Source organism: Macaca nemestrina (genome assembly GCF_043159975.1).
Source record: "Macaca nemestrina isolate mMacNem1 chromosome 14 unlocalized genomic scaffold, mMacNem.hap1 SUPER_14_unloc_1, whole genome shotgun sequence".
Lineage (NCBI taxonomy): Eukaryota > Metazoa > Chordata > Mammalia > Primates > Cercopithecidae > Macaca > Macaca nemestrina.
In genome coordinates, this window is record NW_027257577.1 from 166,098 (window position 1) to 188,295 (window position 22,198).

The 22,198-nt window shown below is 40.9% G+C and overlaps 1 protein-coding gene across 8 annotated transcripts in view; it reads right to left on the bottom strand.

Moving 5' to 3' along the window:
• The window catches only part of LOC139361168 (disco-interacting protein 2 homolog C-like), a 194,068-nt gene that overhangs the window by 31,974 nt on the left and 139,896 nt on the right, over nucleotides 1–22,198 (bottom strand). For 4 of the 8 annotated variants that reach the window (XR_011618723.1, XR_011618721.1, XR_011618722.1 and 1 more), the window contains exons 2-3: nucleotides 19,974–20,099; nucleotides 13,459–13,523 (exon numbers count right to left, since the gene is read on the bottom strand). The exons of 1 other annotated variant lie outside the window; for it this stretch is intronic. Coding sequence is in view for 3 of the 7 variants with exons in the window: in XM_071089648.1 (XP_070945749.1) it covers nucleotides 13,491–13,523; nucleotides 19,974–20,099; nucleotides 21,943–22,040 (257 nt within the window). In the remaining 4 variants the exon portion in view is untranslated. Of the gene's footprint in view, nucleotides 1–6,494; nucleotides 7,236–13,458; nucleotides 13,524–14,435; nucleotides 15,577–19,973; nucleotides 20,100–21,942; nucleotides 22,041–22,198 lie in introns of those variants that run through there. 3 more of the 8 variants (XM_071089648.1, XM_071089649.1, XM_071089650.1) reach the window with 3 other exon arrangements.

Genomic DNA, 22,198 nt, shown 5'->3' on the forward strand with positions numbered 1-22,198 from the left:
CACATTTCCTCTACACAGCAGTTTGGGAAGAAACCAAGTGTTTTCTTGTGTCAGTCAGAAAGTGAGAGGGCAAGGGGAGGCGGAGGGCCTGTGCGGCTCTCAGTAGTCTCAGTGTGACTATGTTTACCCCTTGTTATTCCTGAGATGCCCTTCTGGGCTCTGATTTATTTCTACATTGGTGTATGTGTTAGATACTCATGCAGATGATTTCTCCGTCTGTGTGTTAGTTACCCATACAGCTGATTTATTTGTATGTCGGTGTGTTAGATACCCATGCGGCTGATTTATTTGTATGTCAGTGTGTTAGATACCCATGCGGCTGATTTATTTGTATGTCGTTGTGTTACATGCCCATGCGGCTGATTTATTTCTACATCGGTGTGTTAGATGCCCATGCAGCTGATTTATTTCTACATCGGTGTGTTAGATGCCCATGCAGCTGATTTATTTCTACATCAGTGTGCTAGATACCCATGCAGCTGATTTATTTCTACATCAGTGTGTTCGATACCCATGCAAGTGATTTCTGCGTCAGTGTGTTCGATATCCATGAGGGTGATGGATTTCTACGTCGGTGTGTTTGATACGAATGCAGCTCTCTAAGGATCAAGACGCTGATGATGGTAACAGGAGAGACACCAGAATGTGCCTCACATGGAGCGGCCCCTCCACCTCCCTGTTTTCCTCCGGGGCACACGACATACCCTCATGTCCCATTTTACACTCTACTCACTTTTACAGAATTCGTTTTTTATACATTCTCATTATTGATTTTTCTATCTACAAATTGGGTATCTTGGATTATGATAAAATACATCCATTTTTTCACTATAATTCAGGAGAACATTTTTCAGTTAATAACTTTTCATGCAGTACCAAGGTTTTTGGGAATAAAGTGCTGGTGTATTTGTTAAACTTCAACGTAAGAATGACACTCAGAATCCTACCTACAGGTGAGTGATGGGAGGTGCTGGCTCAGGTGAGCAGCTCCAGATCATTGGGTGAGAGGAGGAGTCACAGCAAATAAGCTTAAGACACAGGTTTGCTTCTTAAAAGACAATAATAGCAAACAATGTTCACACTTATTACCACTGTCACATGACTTATGCTGTCTGGGAATTTTTTTTAAAGTTTACTTGTTAGACAAGCAACAATATTAGGAGCCTGAAAATTCTCTATCACCTTGCTTTTTTTTCTTTTGAGACAGAGTCTTGCTCTGTTGCCCAGGGTGGGGTGCAGTGGCATGATCTCCGCTCACAGTAACCTCTCACTCCCAGGCTCAAGCGATTCTCCTGCCTCAGCCTCCCAAGTAGCTGAGATTACAGGCACGTGCCACCATGCCTGGCTCATTTTTGTATTTGTAGCAGAAACAGGGTTTCACCATGTTGGCCAGGCTGGTCTCAATCTCCTGACCTTGTGACCTCATGACCCGCCTGCCTCGGCCTCCCAAACCGCTGGGATTACAGGCGTGAGCCACTGCGCCTGGCCCACCCTGCCTTTTAAGAAAACTTACACAATTTATATAAAAGTAAAAGTAAAACTGACACAGCCTTGAGACTTTTGAGAAAGGTACACAACCAGGTGTCCATATGGAGCACAACCATCTCCCCAGAACGTCTTCTCACAACCCTTTACAATCTTTCATTCCTAACTCCCACCTACCTTTTCCAAGAAACCTGCAGAATAATGTGATATAGACACTCAACAGAATAGCAGCAAACCAAGCAAGCAGCATATGAAATGGATGATACAGCATGACCAGTGGTGACTAGAATTACACAGCATGGGGACAGGAAGTCAAGTTGATTTAATATTCAAAAGTGAATTAATGTCATACACAATATAGAATTACGGAGTAGAACCGCAAGTTAGCCTTAAGAGACATAGAAAAGTACTGACAAATTCAAGAGAATGAAACTCAACAAACCAGGAATAGAAGTCAATTTCCTCAACCTGTTAAAGTGCATTCGTGAAAAGCCACAGCTAACGTTGTATTCAATGGTAAACGATAGAATGCATTTTCCCTAAGATGGAGAACAAGACAAAGATGTCCCCTCTTGCCACTATGATTCAACATTATCTGGCAGGTTCTAGCTGGTGAAATAAATTAACAAATTTAGTAGTAAAGACATTCCGATTAGAAAGGAATAAAAGTGTCTTTATTCATAGATGACATGACTTTGGGATGTAGAAAATGGCAAGAAATACACCAAAAATGTTTACATTACTAAAACAAACTTTGATGAGGTCACAGGACACAAGATAAAGATATACATACACTAGCAATAAACAACCTGAAAATAAAATTAAGAAAATCGTTCCATTCACAATAGCATCAAAAGCATGAAACACTCAGCTGAACTTCTAACAAAAAGGTGCAAGATGTGCACAATGACAACTATAAAATATTACTGAGAGAAATTAAAGATCCAAATAAATGGAAACTAAATAAATGGAGGCAGATTCATGATCGTGAATTGGAAAACTCAGCATTATCAAGAAAATTCTTCCCAAACTGTTCCATTAATTCAAGGCACTGCCTAATACAATCGCAGAAGGCTGTGTGTGAAATGGAAAACTTATTCTCAATTTTATCTGGAAATACAAAGGACCTACAATAGCCAAAATCATTTTGAAAAAGGAAAACAAAGTTGGAGGACTTCACTATCTGATTTCAAAACTTAACATAAAGTCATGGTTATCAAGGCAGTGGTATTAGCACAAAAATAGACACATACATCAAAGGAACAGAATTAAACTCAGAAATAAAGCCTTATATTTATGGTTACTTTATTTTTGACAAAGGTCTCAAGACAATTCAGTAAGAGAAAGGTAGTTTGTTTTTTCAACAAATGTTGCAGTGGCAACTGGGTATGCACACACCAAAAAGAAAAGATTATCTCCCTATAGCTAATGTAACAAATTACCTTGATCTTAGTGGCTTTTAACAAGACACGAATCTATTATCCTACCGATGGAGAAGTCAGAAGTCAGAAGTGTAAAATCCAAGTGTCAGCAGAACTACATTCCTTCTGGAGGCTTCAAAGGAGAATCCATTTCTTTACCTTTCCCAACTTCTAGGGGCTACCTGTGTCCCTGACTCCTGGCCCCTCTTCATCTTTAAAGGGCATCACTCCAGTCTCCAGTTCTTTTCTCTTGTAAGAACCTTCTTGATTACAATGGGTCTACCTACTTAAACCAGGATAATGGTCCCATCTCAAGATCTTAAATTAATCGAATTAATCAGCTGCAAAATCCCTTTTGCCACTTCAGGCAACAGGTTCATAAGTTCTGTGGAATGGGACCTGGGTATCTTGGGGGAAAGGCTTTGTTCTGTCTGCTACATAATAGTTTGTTCTTTCACTGAGAAACGTTACATCTGTAAAAGTCTCTTATTCAGATTGTATAAGGCACCTAAAACCCATAAGACGACAACCAACCCATTTAAAACGTGAGCAAAAAATCTGAACATTTTACCAATATATACAAATGGCTATGAATAGGAATTAGCACATTAAAAGCTAATAAGCACATTAAAAATGCTTAGCATCATTCATTGTTGCAAAGTAAACACACAATGATATACCATTTCACATCAATTAGAATGGCAAAAATCAAAACATCAACAATAACTATTGGTGGTGATGAGGTGGAGAAACTGGGATGCGCATATGCTGCTGGTGGAAGTGTGAAATAGTGCAGCTATTTTGTAAACAATTTGGCAGTTTTTAAAAAGCTAAACCTAAATTTACAGTAAGAGTCAATCATGCTACTTGGCATCCACTTAAGATAAAGGAAATTATATGCATACACAAAGATAGGTACATAAATGTCGACAGCAGCTGAATACTGGAAACAATGAATAACCAACTGGTAAATGAATAAACAGAATGTGTCATATCTATCAAATAGAATATAAATAAATAATAAGGAATCAACTACCGATGCATGGTACAGCAAGGACTTCAAAACACGTAAAGGAGGCATAGAGAAGCATGTAAAACTTATGACTTTATATCATAAAATTGTAAGATCATAAAAAAACAAAAGCCATAAAATCATAGAGTAAAATATTCTATGATTTTATATTCTACAAAATTCAGAGCGCACTGTTATAATTTCTAGGGTTCTTTTTCGTAGAGCTAACCTTTCATCTGATATCCTTTGCAATCAGCCAAGTACATTCTTTAGCACGTTTATAGTGTAGTTCTGCTGATAACACATTCTCTCAGCTTTCATGTTTGGGAGTGTGTTGTTTCACCCGTTTATAAAGGAGATTTTCCCTGGATATGAGTTGACAGGCCTTTCTCCTGCTTCTAGTGCTTTAAAAAATGTCTTTCCATGGTCTTCTGGTCTCCACTGTATCTTCACAGAAGTCACGCGTTGTTCAAATGCTTCTCTGGTGTGTAACGTGTCTTTTTCTTCTGAGTCCTTTCAGGATCTCCTCTTCATCTTGGGATTTCAGTACTTTGGCTATCATGAACGTGGATGTGATTCTTGTTATACTTGTTCTGCTTGGAATTCAATGAACTTCACGGGGCCGGGCACAGGTGGTTTGACACCAATCTGAGAAAATTTGGACTCCTTTTTTCAAATGTTCCTGCTCTTCTCTCTCTTTTCCTTCTTGTATTACAAGTATATTGACGTATCACAGGAACTTGAAGTTCTGTTGGCTTTTCTTTCATTTTGTTTCTCTGGGCTTCACTTTGGTTAATTCGTTTTCATCTTCCTTCTCCAACCCGTTAAGCCCATCAGCGCAATTTCATCTTGGTGTCATATTTTCCAGCTTCACAGTGATGTCTCATGTATACCCTATATATGCACAGCGTCTCCTATCATCGACATTGCCTACCAGACTGGTACATTTGTCACAACTGATACTCCTACAGCGAAACATCATTACCACTCCAACTCCATCATTCACATCAGGGTTCATTCTTGGTGTTGTACAATAGATGGGTCTGGACAAATGCATAACATGTATCCACCATTACAGTATCACAGAGATCAAAAGATACTAAAAATTCTCCTGCTCTGCCTATTCATCCCTGCCTCCCCCTGGCCCCTGGCAGCCACTGATATTCTTACAGTCTCCATAGTCTTGCCTTTTCCAGGATGTTGTAAAGCTGGAATCATACAACCACCTTTTCAGATTGCTTCTTTCACTTAGTAATATGCCCTTTAAGTTTCCTCCGTGTCTTTTTATGGATCGCTCATTTATTTTCAGCCTCAAATAATATCCCATTGTCTGGATGTACCGCAGCTCACTTATACATTCACCTACTGAGGGGCATTTTGGTTGCTTCCAAGTTTTGGCAACTATGAATAAGGCTGCTCTAAATATCTACTTGCAGGCTTTGTGTGTAGACATAAGTTTTCAACTGCTTTGAGCAAACGCCAAGGAGTCTAATTGCTTTATCATATGGTAAGAGTCTATTTAGTTTTGTAAGAAACCACCCATCTGTCTTCCTAAAGGCTGTTCTATTTTGCATTAAGACCCGCAATGAATGAGAGAGAATTCCCACAGCTCCACATCTTCACAGGCTTTGGTGTTGATAGTGTTCTGGATTCTGGCGTAGTGATATCTTACTGTTGCTTTCATCTGCATTTCTCTATGACACGTGATGTGAAGCATCATTTCATACGTCGATTTGCCATCTCTATCTTCTTAGATGAGGCATCTGTTAGTCTTTGACCCATTAATGTGATGAATTACATTAATTGGCTTTTCAATGTTAAACCGGCTTTGGATATGTGAAATTCCATGTGGTTTTAGTGCACAATTTTTGTTCGATTTAATTTGCTAATATTTTATTGAAGATTACTGCATCTATGTTCATGAGAGATGTTCTGTAGTTTTCTTGTAATATTTTGTTATTAAAATGGTATTTGATATTAAAATGATGCTGGCTCTATAGAATGAGTTAATAAGTATTCCTCAGCTTCTATGTTCTGAAAGAGATTGTAGATAATTGGTATTTCTTCTCAGATATTTGGTAGAATTCACCAGTGAACCCTTCTGGGCCTGGCACTTCCTGTTTTGAAAGGTTATTAACCACTGATTCAATTTAACAGATACAGGCCCATACAGATCATTTCTTCCTGTTCAAATTTTGGCAAATTCTGTCTTTAAAGAAATTGGTTCATTTCATCCACGTTATCAAATTTGTGGCCATAAAGTTATTCATAATTTTTATTATCCTTTTAATGTCCATGGGATCTGTAGTTATGTCCCTTATTTCATTTCTGATATTGGAAATTTATCTGCTGTATTTCTTTTTCTTTTTAGAGGCTTATAGATTTTCTCTCAAAGAACCAGCTTTTTGTTTCATTGATTTTTCTCTACTGATATTCTGTTTTCAACGTATTGATTTCTGCTCTTTCATTATTTGTCGCCTGCTTAGAATTTAATTTGATGTTCTTCTTCTAGTTTTCGAAGGTGGAAGCTGATTGATTTTAGATCTTATTTTTTTTAATGTATGCATTTAAATCTACAAATTTCCCTATAAACATTACTGTCACTGCAGCTCACAAATTTTAACAAGTTTTCATTTTCATTTACTTCAAAAATTCAAAGAAATCTTCAGGTTTCTTCCTTGAACAATGTATTATGTATAAGTGTACTGTTTAATATCCTAATATATTTTCCAGTCGTCCAATACTGATTTCTACTTTACTGTGGTTGAGAACATACTTGTTTGATTCCTATTCTTTTAAATGTGTTAAGGTGTGTTTTATGGACCACAATATGGTATGTCTTGGTGAATGTTCTGTATTCTGTTGTTGTTGGAGGAAATAGTCTATAAACGTCAGTTATATACAGTTGACTGAGGATGCCGATTTCAATTTTGTCCTTACTGATTTTCTGGCTACTTAATTGGTCCATTTCTGATAAAGGGGTGTTAACGTCTCCAACTATAATAGTGAGTTAATTATTTCTCCTTGAAGTTTATCAGTTTTTGCTTTGGAATTCTGATGCTTTGTTAGCAAAAGTGCATTTAAGGATTGTTACATCTTCTTGGAGAATTGACCTCTTTATTACGTAATACTCATCTCTGGTAACTTTCCTTGATGTAAAGCCAACTCTGTCTGAAATTAATATCACCACTTTCATTTTTCAAAATGAGTGTTGGCCGGGTACGGTGGCTCATGCCTGTAATCCCAGCACTTTAGAAGGGCAAGGCAGAATGGATCAGGAGTTCAAGACCAGCCTGGCCAACACGGTGAAATCCCATCTGTACAAAAATAGAAAAAAATAATAAATTGAGGGGGCGGAGCAAGATGGCCAAATAGGAGCAGCTCCAGTCTCCATGGAACTCCCAGCGCAAGCGACACAGAAGACCGGTGATTTCTGCATTTTCAACTGAGGTACTGGGTTCATCTCACTGGGGAGTGCCGGACGATCGGTGCTGGTCAGCTGCTGCAGCCCGACCAGCGAGAGCTGAAGCAGGGCGAGGCATTGCCTCACCTGGGAAGCGCAAGGGGGAAGGGAGTCCCTTTTCCTAGCCAGGGGAACTGAGACACACAACACCTGGAAAATCGGGTAACTCCCACCCCAATACTGCGCTTTAAGCAAACAGGCACACCAGGAGATCATATCCCACACCTGGCCGGGAGGGTCCCACACCCACGGAGCTTCCCTCATTGCTAGCGCAGCAGTCTGTGATCTACCGGCAAGGCAGCAGCGAGGCTGGGGGAGGGGCGCCCGCCATTGCTGAGGCTTAAGTAGGTAAACAAAGCTGCTGGGAAGCTCAAACTGGGTGGAGCTCACAGCAGCTCAAGGAAACCTGCCTGTCTCTGTAGACTCCACCTCTGGGGACAGGGCACAGTAAACTAAACAAACGCAGCAGACACCTCTGCAGACGCAAACGACTCTGTCTGACAGCTTTGAAGAGAGCAGTGGATCTCCCAACACGGAGGTTGAGATCTGAGAAGGGACAGACTCCCTGCTCAAGTGGGTCCCTGACCCCTGAGTAGCCTAACTGGGAGACATCCCCCACTAGGGGCAGTCTGACACCCCACACCTCACAGAGAGGAGTACACCCCTGAGAGGAAGCTTCCAAAGCAAGAATCAGACAGGTACACTCGCTGTTCAGAAATATTCTATCTTCTGCAGCCTCTGCTGCTGATACCCAGGCAAACAGGGTGTGGAGTGGACCTCAAGCAATCTCCAACAGACCTACAGCTGAGGGTCCTGACTGTTAGAAGGAAAACTATCAAACAAGAAGGACACCTACACCAAAACCCCATCAGTACGTCACCATCATCAAAGACCAGAGGCAGATAAAACCACAAAGATGGGGAAAAAGCAGGGCAGAAAAGCTGGAAATTCAAAAAATAAGAGCGCATCTCCCCCGGCAAAGGAGCGCAGCTCATCGCCAGCAACGGATCAAAGCTGGATGGAGAATGACTTTGACGAGATGAGAGAAGAAGGCTTCAGTCCATCAAATTTCTCAGAGCTAAAGGAGGAATTACGTACCCAGCGCAAAGAAACTAAAAATCTTAAAAAAAAGTGGAAGAATTGATGGCTAGAGTAATTAATGCAGAGAAGGTCCTAAACGAAATGAAAGAGATGAAAACCATGACACGAGAAATACGTGACAAATGCACAAGCTTCAGTAACCGACTCGATCAACTGGAAGAAAGAGTATCAGTGACTGAGGATCAAATGAATGAAATGAAGCGAGAAGAGAAACCAAAAGAAAAAAGAAGAAAGAAATGAACAAAGCCTGCAAGAAGTATGGGATTATGTAAAAAGACCAAATCTACGTCTGATTGGGGTGCCTGAAAGTGAGGGGGAAAATGGAACCAAGTTGGAAAACACTCTTCAGGATATCATCCAGGAGAACTTCCCCAACCTAGTAGGGCAGGCCAACATTCAAATCCAGGAAATACAGAGAACGCCACAAAGATACTCCTCGAGAAGAGCAACTCCAAGACACATAATTGCCAGATTCACCAAAGTTGAAATGAAGGAAAAAATCTTAAGGGCAGCCAGAGAGAAAGGTCGGGTTACCCACAAAGGGAAGCCCATCAGACTAACAGCAGATCTCTCAGCAGAAACTCTACAAGCCAGAAGAGAGTGGGGGCCAATATTCAACATTCCTTAAGAATTTTAAACCCATAATTTCATATCCAGCCAAACTAAGTTTCATAAGTGAAGGAGAAATAAAATCCTTTACAGATAAGCAAATGCTTAGAGATTTTGTCACCACTAGGCCTGCCTTACAAGAGACCCTGAAGGAAGCACTCAACATGGAAAGGAACAACCGGTACCAGCCATTGCAAAAACATGCCAAAATGTAAAGACCATCGAGGCTAGGAAGAAACTGCATCAACTAACGAGCAAAATAACCAGTTAATATCATAATGGCAGGATCAAGTTCACACATAACAATCTTAACCTTAAATGTAAATGGACTAAATGCTCCAATTAAAAGACACAGACTGGCAAACTGGATAAAGAGTCAAGACCCATCAGTCTGCTGTATTCAGGAGACCCATCTCACACGCAGAGACATACATAGGCTCAAAATAAAGGGATGGAGGAAGATTTACCAAGCAAATGGAGAACAAAAAAAAGCAGGGGTTGCAATACTAGTCTCTGATAAAACAGACTTTAAACCATCAAAGATCAAAAGAGACAAAGAAGGCCATTACATAATAGTAAAGGGATCAATTCAACAGGAAGAGCTAACTATCCTAGATATATATGCACCCAATACAGGAGCACCCAGATTCATAAAGCAAGTCCTTAGAGACTTACAAAGAGACTTAGACTCCCATACAATAATAATGGGAGACTTCAACACTCCACTGTCAACATTAGACAGATCAACGAGACAGAAAGTTAACAAGGATATCCAGGAATTGAACTCATCTCTGCAGCAAGCAGACCTAATAGACATCTATAGAACTCTCCACCCCAAATCAACAGAATATACATTCTTCTCAGCACCACATCATACTTACTCCAAAATTGACCACGTAATTGGAAGTAAAGCACTCCTCAGCAAATGTACAAGAACAGAAATTATAACAAACTGTCTCTCAGACCACAGTGCAATCAAACTAGAACTCAGGACTAAGAAACTCAATCAAAACCGCTCAACCACATGGAAACTGAACAACCTGCTCCTGAATGACTACTGGGTACATAACGAAATGAAGGCAGAAATAAAGATGTTCTTTGAAACCAATGAGAACAAAGATACAACATACCAGAATCTCTGAGACACATTTAAAGTAGTGTGTAGAGGGAAATTTATAGCACTAAATGCCCACAAGAGAAAGCAGGAAAGATCTAAAATTGACACTCTAACATCGCAATTAAAAGAACTAGAGAAGCAAGAGCAAACACATTCGAAAGCTAGCAGAAGGCAAGAAATAACTAAGATCAGAGCAGAACTGAAGGAGATAGAGACACAAAAAACCCTCCAAAAAATCAATGAATCCAGGAGTTGGTTTTTTGAAAAGATCAACAAAATTGACAGACCACTAGCCAGACTAATAAAGAAGAAAAAAGAGAAGAATCAAATCGACGCAATTAAAAATGATAAAGGGGATATCACCACCGACCCCACAGAAATACAAACTACCATCAGAGAATACTATAAACACCTCTACAAAAATAAACTGGAAAATCTAGAAGAAATGGATAATTTCCTGGACACTTACACTCTTCCAAGACTAAACCAGGAAGAAGTTGAATCCCTGAATAGACCAATAGCAGGCTCTGAAATTGAGGCAACAATTAATAGCCTACCAACCAAAAAAAGTCGAGGACCAGATGGATTCACAGCTGAATTCTACCAGAGGTACAAGGAGGAGTTGGTACCATTCCTTCTGAAACTATTCCAATCAATAGAAAAAGAGGGAATCCTCCCTAACTCATTTTATGAGGCCAACATCATCCTGATACCAAAGCCTGGCACAGACACAACAAAAAAAGAGAATTTTAGACCAATATCCCTGATGAACATCAATGCAAAAATCCTCAATAAAATACTGGCAAACCGGATTCAGCAACACATCAAAAAGCTTATCCACCATGATCAAGTGGGCTTCATCCCTGGGATACAAGGCTGGTTCAACATTCGCAAATCAATAAACATAATCCAGCATATAAACAGAACCAAAGACAAGAACCACATGATTATCTCAATTGATGCAGAAAAGGCTTTTGACAAAATTCAACAGCCCTTCATGCTAAAAACGCTCAATAAATTCGGTATTGATGGAACGTACTTCAAAATAATAAGAGCTATTTATGACAAACCCACAGCCAATATCATACTGAATGGGCAAAAACTGGAAAAATTCCCTTTGAAAACTGGCACAAGACAGGGATGCCCTCTCTCACCACTCCTTTTCAACATAGTGTTGGAAGTTCTGGCTAGGGCAATCAGGCAAGAGAAAGAAATCAAGGGTATTCAGTTAGGAAAAGAAGAAGTCAAATTGTCCCTGTTTGCAGATGACATGATTGTATATTTAGAAAACCCCATTGTCTCAGCCCAAAATCTCCTTAAGCTGATAAGCAACTTCAGCAAAGTCTCAGGATACAAAATTAATGTGCAAAAATCACAAGCATTCTTATACACCAGTAACAGACAAACAGAGAGCCAAATCAGGAATGAACTTCCATTCACAATTGCTTCAAAGAGAATCAAATACCTAGGAATCCAACTTACAAAGGATGTAAAGGACCTCTTCAAGGAGAACTACAAACCACTGCTCAGTGAAATAAAAGAGGACACAAACAAATGGAAGAACATACCATGCTCATGGATAGGAAGAATCAATAGCGTGAAAATGGCCATACTGCCCAAGGTAATTTATAGATTCAATGCCATCCCCATCAAGCTACCAATGAGTTTCTTCACAGAATTGGAAAAAACTGCTTTAAAGTTCATATGGAACCAAAAAAGAGCCCACATCTCCAAGACAATCCTAAGTCAAAAGAACAAAGCTGGAGGCATCACGCTACTTGACTTCAAACTATACTACAAGGCTACAGTAACCAAAACAGCATGGTACTGGTACCAAAACAGAGATATAGACCAATGGAACAGAACAGAGTCCTCAGAAATAATACCACACATCTACAGCCATCTGATCTTTGACAAACCTGAGAGAAACAAGAAATGGGGAAAGGATTCCCTATTTAATAAATGGTGCTGGGAAAATTGGCTAGCCATAAGTAGAAAGCTGAAACTGGATCCTTTCCTTACTCCTTATACGAAAATTAATTCAAGATGGATTAGAGACTTAAATGTTAGACCTAATACCATAAAAATCCTAGAGGAAAACCTAGGTAGTACCATTCAGGACATAGGCATGGGCAAAGACTTCATGTCTAAAACACCAAAAGCAACGGCAGCAAAAGCCAAAATTGACAAATGGGATCTCATTAAACTAAACAGCTTCTGCACAGCAAAAGAAACTACCATCAGAGTGAACAGGCAACCTACAGAATGGGAGAAAATTTTTGCAATCTACTCATCTGACAAAGGGCTAATATCCAGAACCTACAAAGAACTCAAACAAATTTACAAGAAAAAAACAAACAACCCCATCAAAAAGTGGGCAAAGGATATGAGCAGACATTTCTCAAAAGAAGACATTCATACAGCCAACAGACACATGAAAAAATGCTCATCATCACTGGCCATCAGAGAAATGCAAATCAAAACCACAATGAGATACCATCTCACACCAGTTAGAATGGCGATCATTAAAAAGTCAGGAAACAACAGGTGCTGGAGAGGATGTGGAGAAATAGGAACACTTTTACACTGTTGGTGGGATTGTAAACTAGTTCAACCATTATGGAAAACAGTATGGCGATTCCTCAAGGATCTAGAACTAGATGTACCATATGACCCAGCCATCCCATTACTGGGTATATACCCAAAGGATTATAAATTATGCTGCTATAAAGACACATGCACACGTATGTTTATTGCAGCACTATTCACAATAGCAAAGACTTGGAATCAACCCAAATGTCCATCAGTGACAGATTGGATTAAGAAAATGTGGCACATATACACCATGGAATACTATGCAGCCATCAAAAAGGATGAGTTTGAGTCCTTTGTAGGGACTTGGATGCAGCTGGAATCCATCATTCTTAGCAAACTATCACAAGAACAGAAAACCAAACACCGCATGTTCTCACTCATAGGTGGGAACTGAACAATGAGATCACTTGGATTCAGGAAGGGGAACATCACACACTGGGGCCTATCATGGGGAGGGGGGAGGGGGGAGGGGGGAGGGATTGCATTGGGAGTTATACCTGATGTAAATGACGAGTTGATGGGTGCAGCACAGCAACATGGCACAAGTATACATATGTAACAAACCTGCACGTTATGCACATGTACCCTAGAACTTAAAGTATAATAATAATAAATAAATTTTAAAAAAAAAAAAATAATAATAATAATAAATTACCCGGGCATGACGACAAATGCCTGTAATCCCAGCTACTCGGGAGGCTGAGGGAGAATCACTTGAACCTGGAAGGCAGAGGTTGCAGTGAGATGAGATCAGGCCATTGCACACCAAAAAATTAGTGTTAACATTTATATCTTTTTCCATCCCTTTACTGTTGATCTATATGTATGTCTTTATATCTAAAGTGGATTTCTTATAGATAATATATAGTTCGGTGCATTTGGACTGACATTGAAAGTAATAATATACAGTTGAATTAACATCTACCGTATTTGTTACTATTTTCTATTTGTTGCCCTTGTTCTTTGTTTTTGTCTTTCACTTTTTTTTTTCCTTGTGGTCTTAATTGAGCATATTCTATGATTTATTTTCTTTCCTTTCTTAGCATATCAGTTACTCTTTTTTTTTTTTTTTTTTTTAAAGTGGCTGCCTTGGAATTTGCAATATAAATTTACAAGTAACCCAAGTCCACTTTCAAACGACACTACACTGGTTTCTTGATAATGCAAGCACACTATAATAACAAAATAATCCTAATTCCTAATTGCTCTCTCCCATCCCTTGGGTATCACTGCTCTCATTCATTTCACTTATATTTAAGTGTGTGTATATGACATATACATAAGCATATAATACAGTATATTTACTGTCGCTATATGAATGAACTGTTAAGTTAGATCTATTAAGAAAAATGAAAGATTTCCTTCTACCTTCACTATTTCTTTTTTAATGGTTTTTGTTTTTCTATTTATTTTTTTAAACAGACAAGTTCTTTCTCTGTTGCCCAGGCTGGACTGGAGCAGCATCATTATAGCTCACCGCAGCCTTGAACGGGATCCTGGGCTCAAGAAGTGACCCGTCTCAGCCTCTCAAAGTAGCTGGCACTATAGGTGTTGGCCACCACGTTTGGCTTTTTTAATGAGACAGAGTCTCACTACATTGCCCAGGCCAGTCTCAACTAAGCGGCCTCCAGCTGTACTCCCATCTTTGCCTCCCAGAGTGTTAGGATGACAGCTGTGAGCCCTGTAAACAGACTGTGCTCTTCCTTTCTTTGTGCACATCTGAGTTACTGACCTCTACTATTTTCTCTAAAGAACTTTGAACATTTTTTGCAGGGCAGGTCTACCGGTGACAAATTTTTCAATTTTTGTCCGAGAAGGTCTTTTATTTCTTCACTTTTGAAAGATAATTTCAGAGAGTATAGACTTCTAGGTTAATGGAATTTTTTTCCTCTCAAAAGTTTAAATACTTCACTCCACTTCTTGCTTTCATGGTTTTTGAGGGGAAGTTGAAAATCATTCTTGTCTTTGATCCACCATAGGGAAGGAGATTACTCTGGTTTCTTTGCTTTTTAATCTTTGATTCGCCATAGTTTGAATATTTTATGCCCAAATAGAGTTTATTTTTGTTTTGTTTTTGTCGTCGTCGTTTTCACATTTATCCTTCTTGGTGTTTCTTGAGCTTCCTGGATCTATGGTTTGGTGTCTGGCATTAATCTGAGGAAATTCAGCTATGACTGTTACAAATATTTCTTCTGTTCCTCTTTCTTCCCCCTTGTATTACCGTTATGCATATTTTATGCCTCTGTGGAAGTCCCATCGTGCTTGGATACTCTGTTCTTTTTTGCTTTTTCAGTTCTGGAGATTGGAGTTGGGTATTTCCCTTTCCCCCAGGTCAGAAGGCTCTGATAAAATCCCACCAGGTTAGTCTCTAGCTAACTAGCTTCTCTGGAAGGTAGACCTAGTGAAGAGTGCACCTACATATTGAAAAATGATTCCTATTCTCTTTCCCCTGTAGTAAGTATGAGGGGATTTTTCTGTGATGTTTACTTCGAGAACCTGGTTGAGCTTCTGATGATACAACTCACAAAAGCATGAGACCCATATGCACAGGCCTCCTGGAGGTTTTAACTCTCAGACGTGGCCACACCTCACTGCAGCAATTTGTCAATTCCAGTTCAGGTTTTCCAATCCCAGTGTGGGTTCCTTGGAGCATTGTGCTCCAGTGTATGGTGATTCTCTGCTTTACCGCTACGGACAGTGGCTTGCCTGTGACCTCAGGTCTCTTGCAGGTTTAAGAAGAGCTGCTGATTTTTCAGTTTGCTCAGCTTTTTACCTGTGAGGAGGGAGTGACAATTCTCAAGATTATCGTGTATGGAACCTGAAATTCCCCAACTCCATTATAGTGAAAAGTGTCTTCCCTTCCTCTGGCTCAAGAATTAAAATATTTTCATTCTTTGACACATTGTAATTTGATTCCCTAAATATTTATAATTGTAGATTTAAAAACTCGGTCTTCTGCTGTATCAGACATCTAGACGGGCACTTTCCAACAGAATTATGAGAGTCCTGTTATAGAACTTGAAACCTTCCTTGTAGCCTCATATAAATATATAAACAGGTACAATTAATTTTACTAGTATATTTTTAACTCAAAATGCTCATACCATACTTGCAATAAGAAATACAAATAGGCCAGATGCGGTGGCTCAAGTCTGTAATCCCAGCACTTTGGGAGGCCGAGGCGGGTGGATCACGAGATCAGGAGATCGAGACCATCCTGGCTAACACGGTGAAACCCCGTCTCTACTAAAAGTACAAAAAGTTAGCCAGGAGTGGCAGCGGGCAGCAACTTGGGAGGCCGAGGCAGGAGAATGGCATGAACCCGGGAGGCGGAGATTGCAGTGAGCCGAGATCACGCCACTGCACTCTAGCCTGGGCAACAGAGCTAGACTCCATCTCAAAAAAAAAAAAATACAATATTTTCTGTTTTTTATATTAACTGGCATGTCTTTCACGCAGCAAATCCAGTTCAGACCGGGCGCACTTCATGCGCTCAGCCGCCGCGTGTGGTGAGTGACAGAGACCATCCTGCATGTGTGTGCACTTTTTACTGCCTTTTTCTTGACCACAGATTCTACCTCCTGTTTCTCTGTGTATGCAGTGATTATTTGCTGAATATTACACATCGTGGGTAACTTGTTGAGCACACTCAGGATCCCTAACCTTCCTCTAAAGCTTTCCAGCTCTTGTTTTAGCAGTTAGCACAGGCACGGCTGGGTCATCGTGACATGGGCAGGCTTGGTTGGATTCGCTGTTGGTGTGAATCTGTGGAGAGCTCCCATCCTGCACCCACTCCGATCTCCCCCTCCTGGATGTGGTAAGATGGCCATGCTCCACCCACACCCGATCTCTCTCTGATCTCCCCCTCCTGGACGTGTTAGGGTGGCCATACTCCGCTCACACCTGAGCTCTCTCCGAGCTCCGCCTTCTGGACGTGGTAGGATGGCCATGCTCTGCCCACACCTGAACTCTCGGCACCACGGTCTGCAGGTGTTTTCCAGAGGGGAAGTGTACTGTGGGTGCATCTTATTCATTCTCCTGCCCTCGCCCTCAGGTTCTGGCTGGTACAGCTGTGGTCACAGACTAAAAACAGCCACCTCATTCGTTTTGTGCAGTTTTACAGTTGTTTATGGCAGATGTGTGATTTGGGTCCCTGTTCTCTCATCATGGCTAGAAGTAGTTTTGGCAAATTATTCTTTTATCTTTACATTTGGAAACTAAAGTTTCACCCATAGAATATTAGCGTTGCGACAATCCTAATGAGAGTTTCTCCAGAAACTAGGATCCAGGTCAGCAGCCAGTCATTTCATGAAGATAAACTTCAAGAACATTCTCTGAAGGGCAATGAAACTGAGTAAGATCTAACCACTGTTACCAACAACCAAGAAAAATAGGTAAGAAAATGCAGCTAAGATTTGGATCAATAAGTACGGTAATAAACATGCAAACTGTCGCTAAGCACAAAATAGGCTGGGAGTAAAAAAATTTTATGATATTGACATTTACGATTTTACAAAACTGCCCCATATGATATATCAAGAGAACTCCTGATGAAAATTTACAAAGGATGCTTTATGGCTTACATAAAACTGTTGGTCAAATCCAAATATTTCACAAAAATAACATTTCAAATAATATTCTTTTATATTTTGCAGACATCTGTACAAGGAGGTTATTCATCACACATGACCGAGTAACATTTCTCAGCGGTTGGATTCAATAAGTGAAATAAGCAAATAACCGCACTGTTTCTTCCATTTCAAAGTCATTTCTCTTATAGAAAGTGGTCAAGAAAAATGTCCGTTGCCTTACATACTGGTTAGTGCCAAAAAGTTGGTTTAAAATATTTCAAGTGGGTTATCCTTTTACGTCCATGTTGTTAGTTACACAAAGAACACATACAAATACAATTATTTTACCATAAGTTTTGGCAAATTATAACCATTAACTAAACAAACAGGATTGAGCATGTTATTTTTTGAGATAGGGTCTTGCTCTGTTGTCCAGGCTTGAGTGCAGTGGCACGATCATGGCTCACTGCAGCCTGATCCTCCCACTCCAGCCTCCCGAGCAGCTGGGACCACAGGCACACAACACCATTCCTGGCTGATTTCTGTATTTTTTGTAGGAATGGGCTTTGGAATGTTGCCCAGGCTAGTCTCAAATGCTGGGAACTCAAGCAATCTGCCTGCCTTGGCTTCCCAAACTGCTGAGGTTAGAGGCATGAGCCACCATGCCTGGCCTAATCATTTTTAAAGAGTCTGCATTTATTATCGTTATTTTTTTCTAATTGAGATGGGGGTCTTGCTCTGTTGGCCCGGCTGGAGTGCAGTGGTGCCATCTCAGCTGACAGCAACCTCTGCCTCCCGGGCTCAAGTCATTCTCCCACCTCAGCCTCCCAAGTAGCTGGGACTAGAGGTGCACACCACCAGGCTCAGCTAATTTTTTGTACTTTTGGTGAAGACAAGATGTACAAAAGGCATTTCTGTACATTTTACCATGTTGTCCAGGCTGGCCTTGAACCCTTGGGCTCAAGCCATACACCTGCCCTGGGTTCCCAAATTACTGCAGTTATAGGCATGAGCTATCGTGCCCAGCCCTTAATTATGTGATGTGGCTTAATATTAAAATAAGGAAAGGGAGGAGCCCCAGGAAGCACGTTGGCAGAAAGGGCTCCCTTGCCAACAACTTGCTAGCACAGCATTCACTCCCTTGCCTGCTGGCACTGCGTTCTTTAGAAGAAGAACACGTTATGTGTCAATGAAAAACAGAAACAACATAGGAACACCCTGTCTCTACAAACACTTAAAAATTAGCTGGGTGTGGTGGCGAGCACCTGTGATCCCAGCTGCTTGAGGTTGAAGTGGGAGGACTGCGTGAGCCCAGGTGGTCACAGCTGCAGTGAGCCAAGAGCTGCCATCATGATGCTGAATTCCAACCTTGGTGACAGAGCAAGACCTTGTCTCAAAACAAAAAGCAACGAAAACCCAAAATGATGCACTCTTTAAGTTCTGTCCTTTAAATTCCAGTACCTTCACGTAAAGGTGAAACTCAGGAGCTGCCTGCAGTAATGTGGACATACGCTTGACCTCAGCTCTGATCTGAAGCACGTCCTTCTGTCTCACTGCTTGCCAAGACTAAGCTAAACTTCAGAAGTAAAAATACTCCCCAAAATGTTGTACATTTTCAACTATTCGTATTGTACCTTAAGTTTCTTTGGTATTGGAGCAAAAATACGGTGTCATTTAAAGTGATATGTAGCTTCAACGTGGGATGGAAGGTTATTCAGGTCCTTTGAGAAGACAAGCTTGCAACAACGACATGAATAATGTTGGAATCAAAATCACAGAAACTAAACACCAAATAGCGTAGGTTCAATCTGTCTCTAGCAAGTATCTGGATAACTAAACTTTCTGCTTTACTTGGGCGTGAAGATCATGAAATGTAGTTTATAATTATTTGGGCAGAGAAAATAGAGAATTGGGGTAGTTATGTAAAATTCAAGATTAAAGAAAAGCAGTATTATATAGCAGAAATATAAATTGGCTATTACCTTCAGTAATTTAGATCAGGGGTTGGCAGGTCTGTGCACCAAATCTGGTCCGTTGTTCTTGTAAATAAAGTTTTATTGGTACACAGTCATACGCATTTGCTATCACCCATGGCTGAGGGCAGAGTTCAGTGGTTGTGAGAGACCTTATGGCCTGCAGGAACTAAAATACTAGCTAGCACCTTGCAGGCAAAGTTTATGAGCTGATTCGGGTAGCAGCCTAAACTGTCCAATTCGCTTGTTCTAAAACAATCCAACAATATAGCACACTTATCTGAAGATTTGAGAATATGCATGCCACAGCCTAATCAGAAGAAAAGTCCAATTCCACTCAGAGTGTTACAAACTCTTCCCTTTTCACTACGAAGAATTAAATGAACAAAACTGTGTGAGATTTTACTGGTATGTATCATATGTGTGAATCTTGATGAAAAGTTAAAAGTGTGTATTTATACAGATACACAGTGTTACTTTTCATACACTGTTTTTGGACTTCTGGTTCACAAAATCTGCATTTCTGCACCATGATTTTGAAGGCAAAAACCCAACTGCTGGGCTAGCGGTCAATTCTGAGGTGCCCAGCATGTTCAAGAGGCAGCGTCGGGGAGCGTGTCCCTTACCTGGAGGGGTGTAGGCGTCCATGGAGGTCTGCACGACCAGGGACCTGCGTTTGGAAGGCACAGGCACTGCCATCTTCCGCTCTTTGTGTCTGGCCAGAGCCGCCTGGACAGCTTCCGTGTGGACGTCTGAAATGGAGAGAGCTCAGTCACTCAGTGCTCAAATGAGGTCCCAGAGGCCAAGCTGCACCCTCCTCTCTGTCCCCGCAGCACGGTTCATCCACCTTCTGAAACTCACCAACAGATGGGTGGGTGAGGAAAGAAAATCAGTGTTTACAGTTCCAATAAGGCATTAAAATTTATTCACAGACTTTTAATTATTCATTTTATTACTGTAGAATCCATATCTGCAAGCAAACACTGGCTATAAACTGCACTGAGATTTTTCTTTTTAATGTGAATGCACCTTAATCTTTGGAGATTCTTTGTAGGTCACACGTTTGAGCCTCCAAATCCTTTCACTGTACCGCTGAGAGGCGTGTGCACGCCTCGCACCCCAACTCACACAGCCACGGTCGCAGCTCAGCTCAACACCAGCCATGGGCCAGGACTGGGTTGGCTATGAATATGGTTTGGCTGTGTCTCCACGCAAATCTCAACTTGAATTCTACATCCCAGAATCCCCATGTGTTGTGGGAGGGACTTAGGGACACGTAACTGAATCATTGGGGCGCGTCTTTCCTGTTCTATTCTGGTGATAGTGAATAAGTCTCATGAGATCTGATGGCTTATCGGAGTTTCCGCTTTTGCTTCTACCTCGTTTTCTCTTGCTGCTGACATGTAAGAAGTGCCTTTCGCCTCCCACCATGATTCTGAGGCCTCCCCAGACATGCGGAACTGCAAGGCCAACTAAATCTTTTTCTTCCCAGTTTCGGGTGTGTCTTTGTCGGCAGCATGGAAATGGACTAAAACAACCATTAAGACATTTTGTGGCTATTAAACCATTACATTAATTCCACACATTCACTGAATGCCTTCTCTGTAAGTCCCTATGGGCTGGGGTCGCAGTGGTGATAAGGCAGACAGTCTCATGGCATCTCACGCAGGCCACTTCTTAAGGGATGAGACAAGTGATAGATGGGCTAGAGAATTAAAGCAGAGACAGATGCAGCAGCAACTCCAAACTGTGAAGCCAGGGAAGAACCCTCTCAACACAGAATCAGAACAACAGGAATGAAATACACCGGCTGTCAAGACGAGAATCTTCGACACACAGGCAAAAACCTGCTCAAAGGCCCTAAACTGTCAGTGAGAATGGTGTTAGCAGAATAAAACTACCACCACCAAAAATGGCCAGCGTGAGTGAAGACGGGTTGGGGCAGTTTTCTCTGAAGCTGCGAGAATGATCCCACTGAAAGGGAATCGTAGGTGGATTTCTGGCTTAAACCCCCCAAGCTGCCACCTGAGACAGGACCCAGACCCTCAGCATCACGCCCACAAGCAGCTCATCACACTGCTTGGTCTTGGTCAGCCTTTGTGCACACTTCTCTCCCTAACTAGATCAAGAGCCTGGTCATCTGGCCACTATTTCTAATTCCCAGGTCAAAAACCACTATGTGACTGACTTGGCTCATGGCCGAAAACTGAAGGGATCAATGAGGTGACAGTCCACTCACTTCCACAAATCGCTTTTTGTTTTGCATATTCTCCGTTTTAAACTTTTTGGAAGTAATTTCAAACACACAGAAAATCTGCAACACCAGCTTAGCGAATTCCCACATAACTTACCAGGCTCAACTTAGGCCCAACTGCTCCTATCTTACATCACTACTTTCCCCCCTCCGCCATAAATTTTCTAAGTCAAATGAAAATAAATTTCAGATACTATGTCCTTCCATACCGAAATGTTTCAATGTATTTCCTAAACACAAGGATATGCTCTCACGTTCATTTTCCTCAAGATCCGAAAATTTAACTGTCATATACAAAGTTCACTTTCAAATGGTGTCAACTGTCTCCATAATTTTCTTACTTTGTCTTCCTCTTTTACGATCCAATCCAGGATCATGAATTGATTTGCCATGTGATTTTTACCCGTCCAGAATCCAAGTTTCTCAGGTTTTGTGTTTCCTGAAATTGGAAATGTTAAAGAATACAGGTCAGTTATTTTGCAGCTTGTCCTTTATTTTGGTATCTTCCGGACTAGACTCAAGAGTATGCATTTTAGCAGGGACACCACAGAAGTCTGTCCTATGTGACAATGTTAACATCGGCAACTCAGTGAAGGT